The 17,450-nt window shown below is 35.0% G+C and overlaps 1 protein-coding gene across 2 annotated transcripts in view; it reads left to right on the forward strand.

The window, feature by feature from the left end:
* Nucleotides 1–17,450, forward strand: part of TRPM7 (transient receptor potential cation channel subfamily M member 7) — a 109,583-nt gene that overhangs the window by 89,629 nt on the left and 2,504 nt on the right. Inside the window, exons 31-39 of one of the 2 annotated variants that reach the window (XR_003513122.1) lie at nt 1,601–1,626; nt 4,306–4,356; nt 4,445–4,510; nt 5,142–5,425; nt 5,549–5,631; nt 5,784–5,989; nt 8,435–8,486; nt 8,588–8,694; nt 9,425–9,551. Coding sequence is in view for 1 of the 2 variants with exons in the window: in XM_027554025.1 (XP_027409826.1) it covers nt 1,601–1,626; nt 4,306–4,356; nt 4,445–4,510; nt 5,142–5,425; nt 5,549–5,631; nt 5,784–5,989; nt 8,435–8,486; nt 8,588–8,694 (875 nt within the window). In the remaining variant the exon portion in view is untranslated. The remainder of the gene's footprint in view (nt 1–1,600; nt 1,627–4,305; nt 4,357–4,444; nt 4,511–5,141; nt 5,426–5,548; nt 5,632–5,783; nt 5,990–8,434; nt 8,487–8,587; nt 8,695–9,424; nt 9,552–17,450) is intronic. The other variant, XM_027554025.1, reaches the window with a different exon arrangement.

Here is a 17,450-nt window from a genome sequence, read left to right on the forward strand (position 1 = left end):
CAACTTGACTAAGATTTTCCTTATAATGATAGAATTATGATTTTATTATTTAGTCCTATTTCCAGGTTTCTTGCAAAGACCTAGTTTGACACCTTAGTTAATTTCTCTGCCCATTGTTCCAATCAACAAGTCTTTCTTCTTGCCTTTGGAAAGCTTAGGTGATTAGAGCAGTAATACACAGTGTACCTTAGAAAGCCTGCATGCAGGGAAATGCCCTAGAAAGCTGATGTGGTAGAAACAGAAGACCATCTGACAAGTAGTCATCCCGAGAAAGTAAAAAATTTCAGTACAGATTAAGCATAAGAATCAAAGATTATGTGTTTCCCAGCCTAGAAATTAGTATTTTAGGATTCCAAAGGACATTAAAGTAATCTTGTTTTGATACCTATTTGATATAGGAAGCATGCTTAAGAAGGGAAGCCAGTTTGAGGGAAATTATTATATATTATACAGTGTTTAGCCTATTTCCTTCTCTATATCAGACATAGATGCAAGAGTATAGAGAAGAAAATAAACCAGATGTTACATATGTATGCAGCTGGTCAAATTTTGGAGATATCCTGGTCCTGACTGGTACTTGAAAGACCTGTTTATAATGAAACCGCTTCAGAGAATAAATGTCTTTTGTAACTAGAACTGTAGGGTGTAAGTACAGATTTGGTACTTAAAGTTGGTATTAGTTTAGCTAATGAGAGAAAATTGAATTACAGAATCTTGACCCAGAGAAGTACCCACAAAGGTAGAGTTGGCAATACTCTTTGGGTGGTAAGAAAAGAGTGCTTTATCAATAGTAGAGAAAGGGCTAATGCTCGGTCAGAGTATTTCCTGTAAGAAAATATTTGTGTTATTAAGGTGAAAACCAAACATCAGAATCAGAATGTTAAAGCTAGAAAGAGATTACCAAGTTTCTACTTCTTCTACTCTGTAGGTCCTTTCAGGATCTAGTCCTTTAGTCCTGAGCAAAGCCACATAACTGTTTAATGGGAGAACGAAGCTTCTAATCCATTTTCTTTATTCCATTCCACTCTCTTTTCCACTATACCTGTCTCTCTAATCTGGACTGTAATCTGTGGGATTAATAGACCCTCTACTTGGTACCAGTATATGTTATAAATAAATTATGTTCAACATTGGAAAGAAATGTTTTTCAACTTTAGCAGTTGAGTTTTGCAAAATGATACTTAATTACTATTCTTTCAGTTCTTTGCCTATCAATTCTGTTGAATTTTTATAGTCTTGCACAGTCATTTCAAGGCATTGTATAAAAGTACTGGAGTGAACCTCTATAATAGAGGAGTCATGGAATATATTACTCTATTAGTACTCAACCTTCAGTTTGGCTCCAGACTACTACTGATATTTATGTAGGCTTGAATTGGAGGTATGAGTTATTGATAATGGGTTTATACATATCTGTGTGTGAATTTGATGCTAACTTAAGGGAAATGGCAAATACTCAAACAAAAATGAATCTGAATCTCAGAATTATTTTAATAATGTTATATTAAGAATTTATAATAACTTCATAAAATAAAGTTTTATGGTAGCCAAAACTAAAGCTGTAACTTAACTTATTATATTTTTTGGTGTTTTCCTTAAGGCCGCCTGAAGAAGGAACCTTAAATGGTGAGTGTGCAGTAAATATAATGTGAAAAGCTAAGGATTGTATATAATGTATTTTATTTTAGCAAATACTAACATTGTCCTAGAAAAGAAATATTAGGCTTCGTATTTGAAAAAAGCCAAGGAAGTAGAAAGTTGTTCCCTCAATTCATTTCTCTTTATTATATGTGTTTCACAAATATGGTAATTCACCATGTAAATGATGATCTTTTTGCAGTCTTCCGACTTCCCTTCATCCTTGCTGCCCAAACTGCTTCTTCCTTATATTCCCTGTGTTACTGAATGGTACTCTTTCATTCAGCTAGGTGAAATCTGAGAGGACGGTATTCTTGACCCCCTTGACCTTGCACTCACAAAGTCCTATTATATTTACCTCTTAAAACATTTCTGGAATCCATCTTCCACTCTGCATCCTGCTGCTGCTTTCAGTTCAGACTGTCGTCATTTTTAAATCCTTTTATTGATGCATATACAGAAAATATGTAGTAAGTGAGCAATCCCATGTAATCGGCACCCAGATCACAAAATACACGTTGTCAGTATCTGAGCTACTGTATCATCTTATAACCTCTGCCCCTTAAACAACACAGATTGATTTTATCTGTGTGTATGTACATGTTTATCTATTTTTCTTTATTTTATGTATATACATTTGTGTGTATTTATATAAAATATATAAATGGAATCTTACAGTGTGCACTCTTCTTTTGTGTCTGACTTTTGTCCTAACACATGCTTATGAGATTCATAAACATTGTTGTATGTAGTGATGGTTTGTGCATTCTCACTACTATATAGTATTTTCTTATATGAATATATTCAGTTTATATATCGATTCTACCATTTGATGGGTATTTCAGTAGCTTCCAGTATATGGCTCATATTGATAGTGCTGCATGAGCATTCTTGTTCATGTTGTTTGGTAAACGGGATGTATTTATTTTCATTGGGTATGTACACAGGAGTGGAATTGCTGGTGGTAGGGTGCATGTGTTCACATTCAGTAGTTACTGCCAAAGAGGGTTTCAAAGTAATTGTGCCAGTTTGGGCTCCTTTCCAGTCTCTTTTCTACTCTACCACCAAAATGATTCTTTTCAAAAGATCTGATCTTGTCACTACTCTACTTTCCATTTTTCCACTGTTTTTGGATAAAATCAGCATCTTTTCATTTTTAAAGTATTTTAAAAGTTTTATTTATTTATTTTTGGCAGTGCTGGGTCTTTGTTGCTGTGCGGGCTTTTCTCTAGTTGTAGAAAGCAGAGGCTAATCTCTAATTGTGTTGCATGAGTTTCTCATTGTGGTGGCTTCTCTTGTGGAGCACAGGCTTTAGGGTGCGTGGGCTTCAGTGGTTGCAGCACATAGGCTCAGTAGTTGCAGTTTCTGGGCGCTAGAGCTCAGCTCAGTAGTTGTGGCATACTGACTGAATTGCTCCGAGGCATATGGCATCTTCCTGTATCAGGGTACCCATGTCTCCTGCATTGGCAAGCAGATTCTTTACCACTGAGTCACTAGGGAAGCTCCCGGTGTCTTTTCTTAACATTGCATATTTGGCTTTTAACAATTTGGTATTCCCTGCTTCTGTAGCTTTATTTCCTACTGGTATGCCTGTACTTTTGCTCATTAATGTAAGATCTTGGTTGCATATCCAGATACGTGGTTATAAATCCAAATCAGTTGTATGCTGACACATACCTGAAGAGTTAGAATATTTTGGAGTGAGATCTGGGTAAGTCTATGTTTGAAAAGCCAGACAGGTGATTCTGATATATGGATAGGTAGGTAGATTGGTAGGTAGGTAGGTAGATAAATAAATAGATAGATGGTGTTGAAAACCACTGTTCTATTCATATTAAACAGGTTTCTGTTTCTCAAGTGTAGCAAATGTTACCCTGACCATGCCACACCTTCCAAACTACTCGCTTTTCCCTTCCTCTTTTCTCTGAGACATTCTTCAACCTTTCTTCAACCAGGAGACATTTGGTACCTCTCCTCCACAGTCCTATACTCTGTGTGTGAGAGAATATGCATACACACACTATATTTTATACAGTTTATCACACAGTGTTATAACTGTTAACTGACTTCCTTCTCCTGTAAGAATGTAAATAAAAAAGAACCTATTCTTGCACTTACATTCTAGAAATTTCTAGAAGCTTAACACGTAGCAGGTTCAATGTATTCTCCATCTTTCTCACTATAGTTAAGTGAAGTCCTCACAGAAATTAACATAACATTGTAAATCAACTATACTTCAATAAAGAAAATTTTTTAAAAAGTGAAGTCCTCAAATATATCTAGAGATGGAGGAAGGGGTTTTTTTGTTACCTTTCACATTTGTTCGTGGTTAACCTGCTAAAATGGTTACAGGGCTATGTCTCCACACCCTGAAGATATGACACTTCTCTGACACTTTGAGTAGGAAATAAAGGGAAGAATGTAGTTTATGACAGGAGAGTGTGAACTATCATATGCTTTTTGAGTGCACAGTTACCACTAATCTGCCTTATCTGGCAAAATAAAATATGGTAATAAAGCACATGAAGGACATAATTTATCACTTTTTTTTATTGCAGAGAGCTTACCTGCAGACAGCTTGGAATGATTAAATGAGAATGCCTGAGCAAAAATTTATGCTGTATTATTATTTTTAAAAGGGTCTCATTTGTTTATTTGCTATTTTAGGTCTTGCTTCTCCATTTAAGCCAGTTATGGATACAAATTACTATTACTCAGGTTAGTAATAGTAAATATTAAAAACAAAATTTAGTAATGCTTTGAGCTTTGGGGGATTTCATTATTTCTCTCTCATTTTTTTATGCAGCTGTGGAAAGAAATAACTTGATGAGATTATCCCAGAGTATTCCATTTACACCTGTGCCTCCAAGAGGTAAAACCAAGAAGTAAAAATAAAAGGAGAAATAAACCCTTAATTAGTATGTGGGTTTAAACTGTAATATAGAACATAGGTGGTGACAGAAAGAGGAGAAATTGCATTAAGAAGTGTTAACTTCATGTAAGTTTTAATCAGCCTGATTACAAGAGTCAGGTATATTTAAATAGACGAAGGCATCAGAAGTATTGATTTTTCTTTAATCTGACATATCCAGAAGCAGTGGTGTATTTTAATTCAGAAAAGCTCTTGATCTTTAGTAAGATCTTGATCTTTAGTAATGAAAGCACTGATAAATTGATATCACAGGATTTGTGGAACAGATCTAACCTCCTGTCTGAAAGTTTAGCTTACAAATGCTTAGAAGTCTAGTTACTTTCTAAAAATTTTTCTCCAAAATGTTCATGATTTCAAAAATGCTTATCATTACCAAATACATGTGAACTTAGAGATATTAGATCTTGGTTTCTGAATATTTCTTGTCCTTAAACTTCTTTTATAAAACTACAACCTGGTCCATCTCATTTTCTATTCCTTACTTAATCTTAACCAAAGATACCTGCCAATTGTTGCTCCATGCTTTTTAGAGTCATATTTTGACCTTAAAATGTGTCCATTCATCTTGCAGGTGAACCTGTCACAGTGTATCGCTTGGAAGAGAGTTCTCCCAACATACTGAATAACAGCATGTCGTCTTGGTCACAGCTGGGCCTCTGTGCCAAAATAGAATTTTTAAGTAAAGAGGAGATGGGAGGAGGTTTACGAAGAGCTGTCAAAGTACAGTGTACTTGGTCAGAACATGATATCCTCAAATCAGGACATCTTTATATTATCAAATCTTTTCTTCCTGAAGTGATTAACACATGGTCAAGTATTTATAAAGAAGATACAGTTCTGCATCTCTGTCTTAGAGTAAGTGCTAGTGAATGCATACAGTGAAGCATTGTTTGAGCTTCTTGTTTTCACTGCTAAAGTATAATTAATAAAGTCTTAATGTCAATGTTGAACAAGGGTTTCTTTTTTTCTGTTCTGTAGGAAATTCAACAACAGAGAGCAGCACAAAAACTTACATTTGCCTTCAACCAAATGAAACCCAAATCCATACCATATTCTCCAAGGTAAATCTTTACAAACTTCTGAGATCTTTTAGTGGATAGCATTCTCTTTTGACCTTCATTATAGATGCTGAATTTCATTATTTACCCATTTTACAGATTGATTAGAATTTTATTAACAAAACTGCTAGTAATATCTCTAACTTTCTCATAAGGTTCCTTGAAGTTTTCCTGCTGTATTGCCATTCAGCAGGACAGTGGTTTGCTGTGGAAGAATGTATGACTGGAGAATTTAGAAAATACAACAACAATAATGGTGATGAGATTATTCCAACTAATACACTGGAAGAAATTATGCTGGCCTTTAGCCACTGGACTTACGAATATACAAGAGGGGAGTTACTGGTACTTGATTTACAAGGTAAATTTATTAAAATATTGCTGAAAGGAAATTATGCATCAGGTTCTCATCTATTCAATGTACAGAAATCTGCTTATCTGTAGATACGTAAAATCTTAGGTCAGTAAAAGCTGTTAAAACAGCAAGTCAATAATGGCCGTAGTATATGGCTATCAGGGCCCTGAAGAATAGGGTCTGGCTATTTTAATTGTTATCTAGGCAGTGCAGATGTTTTAATAAGCAAAAACATGTGAAATCCCCTATTTTACTCATAGATCTATAGCCTTAGTTTTTTAAAAGTATAAAGATTATTTCTTTAAAACAATAAGTAATCTTTATTGTTTCTGGAGTACCTGCTATTACTGTCAATTAAACTACCTAAATATTTAGTGGATTAAAAAAAATTTTGCTTTCACTTTTTTGGTTCAAGAATTTGGGGCTGGGTTATCTCTGCTGTACCCTTGGAGAATTTGAATGGCTGGATACTAGTTTGGACAGCTTGACTGAAGCCAAATGTTTTAAGTCTCTGTTTAAGACAGCTGAATTCTTCAGTTCTCTACCCAGTGATCTCTCTACATGGCTCGCTAGCTTGGACTTTTCTTATAGCATGGTAGTTTGGGGTAATTAGACTTTTTAGGTCTCATTTAGCTGGCTTCTCCAGAGAGAAAGCAGGAATTCTTACGTTAGGCCCAGAATGGGCCCAGATCCCTTCTGCCACATTTTACTGGTGAAGGTAAGCTGTAAGGACAGATCAGATTTAAGAGGTAAGGAATAGATTCCAGCACTTGGTTGGTGGAGCAGCATGTATACTAGGAGGGAAAAACTGATCGTAGCCTCTTTGTAGACAGATTGTTTCGTATCTGTAAAAAAAAAAGAAGAAACTGGCTGCGAAAGAGCAGTGATTTGCTTTTTTCCTAAAGAGTAGCTTTAATTTCAACTGTTAACAGAGATCAGAATTCAAGTCACCTAAGAACAATTGTTCAGAATATTTATTACTTGATGACTTCTTTCATTATATAGATATAAGATTTATTGACAAGCCAACATTTGTTATTTCAATACCAACTCAGGAAAATTGTATAAAAATAGCTATTGTTTTTTCAGTTATTCATTTTACATAAATGATTAAGTGGTGTATATATAGTGAAAACTCTGATATATTTTATTAGATGGGCCAATCCATTTCAAGTGTGCCTAGGAAGTAAGGCCAAACTATGAATATTGATTAAGAGAAGGCAGTTACTTTTAATAATCAGGGTAATTTTGATGTTCTCTATAAAATTAATGTTATGGAGCCATTTTTAAATAAAAATATTGTAAGATAATTACTACAAACAAACGACATAGAAATGTATAAAGAACAGAATGCTCCCATCTTTACTGTTTCTGTACTTTTGTGAAGACAGATTCACAAATTTTTTTTTCTTTAATCATTTTGTGTTGTGATTTTTCTCCAACTGGAATCATGCTATATGTGTGTGTGTGTGTATGAGTATGTGTTTGTGTTTCACTTGTTTTTTTCCCTACCTAACAGTATATGATAAACATCTTCTGGGTTATTACTGATAAATTTGAGTCATTCCTTTTAACAGCTGTAGTATGAAAGCATAGAATGATTTAAATCCTCTGTTGTCACACAGTCACCCTATTTTTTAGGTTTAGAGAGTGCAATTTTAAGAGTGCCTGCCATATTAACTTCCAAAAGGTTGTAGGAATTCATACGCAGCACTGTGCAAGCACTCATCACTGCCCATGTCTTCATCTGTTCAGTATGGAATATCTTTGCCAGTCTGAGAAGAAATTAGTATCATATTTTAATTCTAGATTTTTCTGTTGTGAAATTCTAACCAGTTTATTAGATTTCATTCTAATGGGTAAAATATTTTATGATTGTTCAAGTATCAGTAGTTGTTCTTTCTTTATGTGAATGAATAGGTAAGACTGAAGAGATTTAATCTCACATTTAACACCTCTGGAGAGGACTGGAGGTGAAAAAAAATGTTCACAATCTTATTCTTTATGTAGTCTGAATCTTTTTTGAGCCAGGTGTATTCATATGTTAGTGATTTTTAAAACTCCAGGATACTTTTAAAATGGCTTGTAGATCATGCCTTCATGTACTTAATTGTTTTTTGCTAACTAAGGTGAAACAAGGGCAAATTGTAAATAAGGAAATATTTACTTGCAACCTTGGCCTTGTTGCATCAGAAACTGGTGCAATCAGGAACTTTCGTTGTCTCCCTGCCAACTCTGACATTTAACTGTTGTTCATATTGCAGGAACTGTACTTGTTGCTAGTGCAATGTTGAGGTCAAAAGAGAAAAACTATACTCTTTTTGAACAGCTTAAAACTGTGTAATGGTAGATGATACTGTAGAATCTCCTGTGACCTTTTTATTATGTATGTATTAGTATTTTATATCAATTACATAATATGAATTGTCTTCTTTGTATATACATATAAAGGTGTGGGTGAAAGTTTGACTGACCCATCTGTGATAAAGGCAGAAGAAAAGAGGTAATAAGTTTTAATAATTTCATGAAAATCTTTTTATAATTTCAGACTGTACATTTCTGTTTGCATCAACTGACTTTTTCTTTTAACTACCAATTCCACAGATCCTGTGATATGGTTTTTGGCCCAGCAAATCTAGGAGAAGATGCTATAAAAAACTTCAGAGCAAAACATCACTGTAATTCTTGCTGTAGAAAACTTAAACTTCCAGGTAAGCGTTTTCTTAATCAGTATAAAGTATATAAATTGTTAGCAGTTAGTTACTGCAGAACTTCATAAGGCCAGAAACATAAATGAATCTGTGCTTTCTTTCATTACTTACAGAAATATAGAGTTCATTCTCTTGATATATATTTATTATGTGTCTGGTGGATGCTAGAAATTGTGTTAGATTTTGACGATATGATAGTGAATGAGGCAAACTAGGTCCGTGCTCTCAGTGGAGTTTAGTCAAATCTTAAATACTAAAAGATTAACAGAATTATAGGACTATCATAAATATCAAGCAGAAAAAATAGACCAGGTAAACAGATCACTTAACACAAAGTTAAAGGTCAAGGAATGTTACCTATGGAACTAACAGATTTGCCTAAAACCGAAGGAGAAGGCAGTGGCAACCCACTCCAGTACTCTTGCCTGGAAAATCCCATGGACGGAGGAACCTGGTAGGCTGCAGTCCATGGGGTCGCACAGAGTCGGACACGACTGAAGCGACTTAGCAGCAGCAGCAGAAGGATGCATAGACTTTCAAGTTGGCCTGGAAAAGAGTATTTCATGAAACAGAAACAAGGAATTGCAGATACAGTTTCTCATTATAGTAATTTCATCTTTATATTTGAGAATTACAAGTTATTATTGAATTGTAAGTTGTTTCACAGACCAGTGGTTCTCACTCTTTGGTGTGCATCATCATCCTCTGTGGAACTTTTCCAAAATTACAGGTGCTTGGCACTTTCCCTGGACCTGTATTTCTGAAAGTTCCTCTCATTATGACCAGTAATGTCGTAATGAAGAACTTGGGCCTGGGAGCCAGACTCCAGGTCCTCAAAGAATATCTACATCATGGAGGTTTGTAGTTTTTTGTTTGTTTGAGGTTTAAACAAGTTGGTATTTGTGAAGTACTTCTGGAGCAGTGCCAGGGACATAGTAAGTATGTTACTACTACTGTCCGTAATTTTTTTTAATCGTTCATGTTAACAGATTCAGAAATTATTTATTTTTGTATATTGACCTTGTATCCTGCATTCTTGCTGAACTCACTTAGTTCTACGAAGCTTTTTGATTTGGTTTAGTTTTGTTTTTTGTTTGTAAATTCTGTGTAGACAGTAGAGACAGTTTTGTTACTTCCTTTGTGATTTGTATCCCTTTTATTTATTTTTCTTGACTTTTTTCACTGGCCAGGAATTCTAGTACAGTGTTCAATATGAATAGTGAGAGTAGACATCCTCTTTCACACCTTATTCCTTGAAGATGCTTATCCTGAATGGACCTTGAATTAGTCAGATGTTTTTTCTGCATCTGTATTTTTTGTTTGATCATTTGGTTTTTCTTCTTTAATTGGTTACTGTTACATTGAATTACACTAATTGTCTTTTTAAAATGTTGAGCCAGTCTTATATTCCTAGGAAAAACTCCACTTCATCTTGATATATTATCTTTTTTTGTGTTCATTTGTGTGTTCAAATTGTATATGGATTCAATTTTTTAATGTTTTGTTGATCATTTTTATATCTATGTTCATGAAGAATGTTGATCTGTGAGATTTTTTTCCCCCCTTGTACTGTCATTCTTGTTTTCGGATAATACCTTAAAAATAAGTTGGAATTATTTACACCTCTTCTGTTTTGGGGAATAGATTGTATAGAATTGATACTATCCCCACTTCAAATGTTTGATGGAATTATCTAGCAAAACCATCTGTCTGAAGTTTTCTTCATCAGATACTTTTTAACTAAGAGTTTATTTTTTTAGATAGATACTGGTTTTTTGAGTGAGTTTTAATAGTTTGTGTCTTTCAAGGGGTTGGTCCATTTTATTTGTTTTGAGAAATAGTTAATAATACACCTGTGTAAGTTTAAGGCATACAGACAGCATGATGGTTTGATTTACACAAACTGAAGTGATTTTACCACAATAGATTCAGCTAACATTCATCTTTTCATATACATAGAATAGAAATTAAAGAAAGAAAATATTTTTCCTCATGGTGACTCTTGGTATTTATTTACTCTCTTAACAACTTTCCTATGTATCATACATCAGTGTTAGCATAGTCATGGTATTCTACATTATATCCCTAGTGCTTATTTATTGTGTAACTGAAAGTTTGTACCTTATGACCGCCTGCTTCCAGTTCTTCCTCACCTCACCCTCCACCTCTGGTAACCACAAGTCATCTCTTCCTGTCAGTTTGTTTTCTTAGGTTCCATATACAAATGAGATTGTGTAGTATTTGACTCTGTTTTATTTAAATTGGCAAATTTATGAGCATAGTTCGTTTTGTGATACTATTTTTTAAAACGTCTGGGATTCTGGTGAATCCTCTCTTTTATGGTATTATATGCTTTTTTTTTTTCAATCTGGCTAAAGTGTATCTGTGTTATTGGTACTTTAAAAGAACCAGTTTTTGTTTTCATTGTTTTATTCTATTACCTGTTGTCAGTTTCTTTGATTTTTTTTTCTCTATTATTTCCATTTTTCTGCCTGCTTGCTCTGGGTTTAGTTTGTTTTTTCTCTAGTTAGGGTAAAAATTTAGATTATTGAGACTAGTGCTATAGATTTTCCTGTAAGCATTGTGTTAGCTGCATTTCATAAATTTTGTGTTAAAAAATATAGAGGAATATGTATTATTTTTGTTTTTAATTTTTTTAAATATAGCTTATTTCCCTTGAGATTTCCTCTTTGACCTATAGATTATTTACAAATGTCTTTTTTAGTTCTCGAATGTTTGTAATTTTTCCTGGTAAACTGATTTCTTGCTTAATTCCATTATGATAAGAGAACATTCTTTGTATGAATTTGATTTAAAGAAAAATTGTAAACCTTATAAAGATACTGTCTGTAGTGAATGAATGTTATATTTCAAGAGAATAGTCTCTTCTTGGATAAAGTATTTGATTAATGTTAATGACAAAGTTTTTTGATAGTGTTGTAGTGCTTTTTTATATCCTTGCTGATTTTCTGTGTACTTACTCTGTTTGTTACTTAGAAAGGAGGTCTTTAATTGTGAATTTGTCTGCTTTGCTTTCAGTTTTCTCAGTTTTTCCTGCATATATTTTGAAGCTTTGCTACACTGATTTACAGTATATATAAAGATTTTTATATATATACAAAGATTTTTACCAAGACGTTAAGGCTTCTTGATTTAATTTTTATCATTATGTAATGCTATGGTAATTTCCCTTGTTCTAAAGTCTACTTTGTCTGATATTAGCATAGCTTTTGATTGGTGGTTCCATCAGATATCTTTTCCTATTATTTTTACCTGTATATATTAACTATTTTTAAAGTGATTTTCTTATAGACAGCATAAAGTAGTTAGTTCCTAGGTTTAATCTGTTTTTCTTAAATCTAGCAATTTCTATCTTTTAATCGCTGTTTTAGACCCTTTATGTTGAATGTAATTATTGGTACCGTTAGGTTTTTATCTGCTGTTCTGTTGTTTTCTGATTGACGTCTCTGGTGTGTTTTGTTGTTGTTCCCCCTCCTTTTTATTTTAGTATTCTCTTTTATCTTTATGTTGTTGTTTTTTAGTGGTTGGTCATAGGTTCCCTTACCTAAGAACATATTTTGCTTTCATTCCTGAAGGGTATTTTCACTGGATCTGGAATTTTAGGTTGACGCTTTTTCTGTCAAAACTTAAAAAATGTTCTGCTGTCTTCTGGCCTCTCTAATTTCTGATGAAAACTCCACAGTCGTTTGAGTTATTCTTCCTTTTTACATGATATATCATTATAATATATCTCCTTTCAAGATTTATTGCTTATTTTTGGTTTTGAGCAGTTTGACAGTTTGATTTTATGTCTAGTTGTAACTTTCTCTGAGTTTAATCTTGTTTCAACTTTACTAAGCTTCTTAAGTTTGCAAATAGATGACTTCTGTCAAATTTGGGGAGTTTTTAGTTACTAGTTCATCAAATATGTGTCATCAACCTTTTCATCTGTTCCTGGACTCTCATAAAAAGAATGTTAGACCTTTTGATAATTGTCACCCAGGAACTTGAGACTCTGGGGACTAACTTAAAAATTAATTTTTCTCTTTTGTTCAGATTAGATAATTTCTACTGATCAATATACACATTCACTGACTCCTTATTCTTTCTTTATTCTGATATTAAGCTTTGCACTGAATTTTTTATTTCACGTAAATTTTTCAGAACTATAATTTCCTTTTGGTTCTTTTTGTGCTGACTATTTCTCTTCTGAAAACTTGTTTTCCTTTCATTTCAGGTCTTTTGTCCTATATCATGGAGTATGGTTATAACAGTAGCTAAAGTCTTTAATTCTTCCATCTGGGTTATCTTGGGATTGGCATCTCTTGGTTGTCTTTTTCTTTGAGAATCTTTTAAATGTTTCTGTTTTTTGTATCTCTAGTAATTTTAGAATATGTCCAGGATATCTAGAATATTATGAGATTTGAGATCTGATTAAAAATTCTCTAGAGAATTTTGAATTGTTGAATCCTCTTGAGATTTTTGATGTTGTTATATAACCATTTCAGTTAAATTCAAATCACAGTCTGTCTTTTGTGTGACTGTGAGTCCAATGTTGGTTTGGTTTTTAAAACCTTTGCATTATCATTCAAGTTTCTCTAATGTGTGTCAAACAGGGTCAAGTCTGGAACATGAACAAAGGCCTGCACCATAGTTTAATTCTCAAAGCCTATGCTGTGCTATCTTTCTACATATGTGCCACTCGGGGGGTATCATGCACAAATTGAGGGTGTCTCTCCATTTTCCTCTTCTCCATGATCTTCCATACTTCGTGATTCCCAAGGGCTTCTTTTTTTCTTTTTTGGTACACTGACTAGAAAGCCAGAATTTTGGCCTCCCTGTGCTATCATATACTTTCTGTAATGTAGTCCATTTCTGGTGCTGACAGTAATACTTTTTGGATCATCAGATCAGATCAGTTGCTCAGTCGTGTCCATGAATTTGTGACCCCATGAATCGCAGCACGCCAGGCCTCCTTGTCTATCACCAACTCCCGGAGTTTACGCAGACTCACGTCCATCGAGTCAGTGATGCCATCCAGCCATCTCATTCTCTGTCGTCCCAGGGCTGATCTCCTTCAGAATGGACTGATTGGATCTCCTTGCAGTCCAAGGGACTCTCAAGAGTCTTCTCCAACACCACAGTTCAAAAGCATCAATTCTTGGGCGGTCAGCCTTCTTCACAGTCCAACTCTCACATCCATACATGACCACAGGAAAAACCATAGCCTTGACTAGATGGACTTTTGTTGGCAAAGTAATGTCTCTGCTTTTGAATATGCTATCTAGGTTGGTCATAACTTTGCTTCCAAGGAGTAAGCGTCTTTTAATTTCATGGCTGCAGTCACCATTTGCAGTGATTTTGGAGCCCAAAAAAATAAAGTCTGACACTGTTTCCACTGTTTCCCCATCTATTTCCCACGAAGTGATGGGACCGGATGCCATGATCTTCGTTTTCTGAATGTTGAGCTTTAAGCCAACTTTTTCACTCTCCACTTTCACTTTCATCAAGAGGCTTTTGAGTTCCTCTTCACTTTCTGCCATGAGGGTGGTGTCATCTACATATCTGAGGTTTACTGATATTTCTCCCGGCAATCTTGATTCCAACTTGTGTTTCTTCCAGTCCAGCATTTCTCATGATGTACTCTGCATATAGGTTAAATAAACAGGGTGACAATATACAGCCTTGACATACTCCTTTTCCTATTTGGAACCAGTCTGTTGTTCCATGTCTAGTTCTAACTGTTGCTTCCTGACCTGCATACAATACAGGTTTCTCAAGAGGCAGGTCAGGTGATCTGGTATTCCTATCTCTTTCAGAATTTTCCACAGTTTATTGTGATCCACACAGTCAAAGGCTTTGGCATAGTCAGTAAAGCAGAAATAGATGTTTTTCTGGAACTCTCTTGCTTTTTCCATGATCCAGCGGATGTTGGCAATTTGATCTCTGGTTCCTCTGCCTTTTCTAAAACCAGCTTGAACATCAGGAAGTTCATGGTTCACATATTGCTGAAGCCTGGCTTGGAGAATTTTGAGCATTACTTTACTAGCGTGTGAGATGAGTGCAATTGTGCGGTAGTTTGAGCATTCTTTGGCATTGCCTTTCTTTGGGATCGGAATGAAAACTGACCTTTTCCAGTCCTGTGGCCACTGCTGAGTTTTCCAAATGTGCTGGCATATTGAGTGCAGCACTTTCACAGAATCATCTTTCAGGATTTGGAATAGCTCAACTAGAATTCTATCAACTCACTAGCTTTGTTCGTAGTGATGCTTCCTCGGGCCCACTTGACTTCATATTCCAGGATGTCTGGCTCTAGGTGAGTGATCACACCATTGTGATTTTCTGGGTCGTGAAGGTCTTTTTTGTACAGTTCTTCTGTGTATTCTTGCCATCTCTTCTTAATATCTTCTGCTTCTGTTAGGTCCATACCATTTCTGTCCTTTATCGAGCCCATCTTTGCATGAAATATTCCTTTGGTATCTCTAATTTTCTTGATTTTTTTTTTTTTGGATCATAGAGGTATCTATTCTCAGTTCTTCTGGTCAGAGAGGTTTTTCTCTTGGAGTTGTGGGTGCTTTCCCTGCTTCCACCAGTGTAGGAATGCCTCTTCTTGACTAGAGCTTGTCTTAGGTAAAGGGCAGAAGAGCAAAAAGAAAAATTAAAAAGAGCATTCCCCTCAACATTTTCCATCCCACAGGACCTCCTTCTTATCCTCAAGCTGGGAACTCTTGGAGCTTTTTTGTCCACATTCATTCTGTGATTGAGCTATCTTCAAGTCTAAGCCTAAAATAAGAGATGAAAAAAAAAAACCAAAAACAGGAAATTCACCACCATATAGCTCATTCTTCAAGTTCAGATTTTCCTTCCTATATATCTGCTGTTACTTTTCAGAAATCTCAGGTAGTTGCTTTATATATCATGTAAAAGGTTGTAATCAGTGAAAGAGAAGATGGAATATACTTGTCTGTTTTAGCCAGAAGTGGAACATGCAGTGGTGAATTTAACAGGCAGCCCAAATACAGTTTTTATTTGGTTTTTGATATAGTGCAATTTTAATAGCATATCTGTTTTTTAAATTATCATTATAAGCAGGATTTCACAGCTTAATAGGGACATTAAAAGCAGTCCAGTCCAAATCCATTGTTTTGCAGAATATAAAATAAGAGTTTACATGATTTGCACATGGTTACACCATTAGTTAACACTGCAGTTGTGAATTGAATTATAATTATGTTTCTGTCCATTGTTCTTTGTGTACAGTTCATCTGCAAATTAATTTGCATTCCTTAGGCCTAATGCAAAGTCTTAAATTTAAAGTTTATCAAAAATTGTTCATACTGTAGTAAGTATGTATTTGGATCATTGAACATAGACTGTTGCTGAAATTAAAATTAGCAGTTTATATTCTGAGTGTTAGTTACCTCTTATTTTTTAATTGGAGTATATTTGCCTAACTGTGAGCGTAAGTTCGGTTTTATATGGAAATAAAAGTAGAAGAGTTTATGGACAACTCTGGTTTAAAATATAAATTTGATTCTACTCCCTTAAGTTTTTCAATTCTGCAACCATTGTCATATGTGTCTGTAATGTCAAGTTCATCCTATCCCATAGCTATATATGCAGTTCCCATGCTATTAGTACCAAATTTAACTGAAGACTAACTTTTTTGCTGAGCTCCTGTTTCTATATTCCCTTTCTTTCATTGGTACTTGAATTACCTTTTTTTTTTTAATTGGAGGATAATTGCTTAACAGTGTTGTATTGTTTTCTACCATACAACAATGTGAATTAGCGAAAAGTATACATATATCCCTTCCCTTTTGAGCCTCCCTCCCACCTCTCCCCAATCCCACCCTTCTTGGTTGCCACAGAGCACTGAGCTGAGCTCCCTGTGTTGTATAGCAGCTTCCCACTAGCTATCTGTTTTATACATGGTAGTGTATATATGTCAGTGCTACTTTCTCAGTTCATCCCACCCTCTCCTTCCCCTGCTGTGTCCACAAATCTGTTGTCTGTCTATGTCTCTATTCCTGCCTTGCAGATAAGTTCATCAGTGCCATTTTTCTAGATTGCATAAGTATATCCATTATTTGTTCTTCTCTTTCTAATATACTTCACTCTGTATAACAGGCTCCAGATTCAAGTAACATTTTCACTTCAGAATTCTTGACTTTCATTTCCCTTCCCCACAAAACTCTACTTCCCTGTCTCATTAATGGTTACCAAGTTGCTCAGGCTCAAAACCTAAAAGCTAGCCAGTTCCTTTTTTCTCTCACTTTTCATAACCAATCTGTCAAATTCTGTCTGCTCAAATTCTGAAATCTCCCTAGAATTTATCAATTTCTTTTCATCGTCATTGCCACTATTTTGTTTCCTAGAATCTTACCATGTGACAATTGGAATGGTCATTTTAAATAAATGTGATTATGTTGCATTCCTCCCTTAAGACTGCTTAATACCTTCCAGTGGATTTTACTGTAATGTGTACTTAGCTTTGCTTGTGTCCCCTGAATCAGAGGTCAGCAGAGTTTTCTGTAAAAGGCAAAAGAAATAGGGACTTCCCTGGTGGTCCAGTGGTGAAGACTCCACACTTCCAATGCAAGGGGTATGGATTCAATCCCTGGTTGAGGAACTAGGATCCTGCATGCTGCATGGTGCAGCCAGGAAAAAAAAAAAAGCAAAGTATGTATTTTAGGCTTTGTGGGCCATGTGACTTACGTCACAGCTACCCAGCTCTCCCATTGTAGTACAGAAAC

The sequence above is a fragment of the Bos indicus x Bos taurus genome, chromosome 10 (assembly GCF_003369695.1).
Source record: "Bos indicus x Bos taurus breed Angus x Brahman F1 hybrid chromosome 10, Bos_hybrid_MaternalHap_v2.0, whole genome shotgun sequence".
Lineage (NCBI taxonomy): Eukaryota > Metazoa > Chordata > Mammalia > Artiodactyla > Bovidae > Bos > Bos indicus x Bos taurus.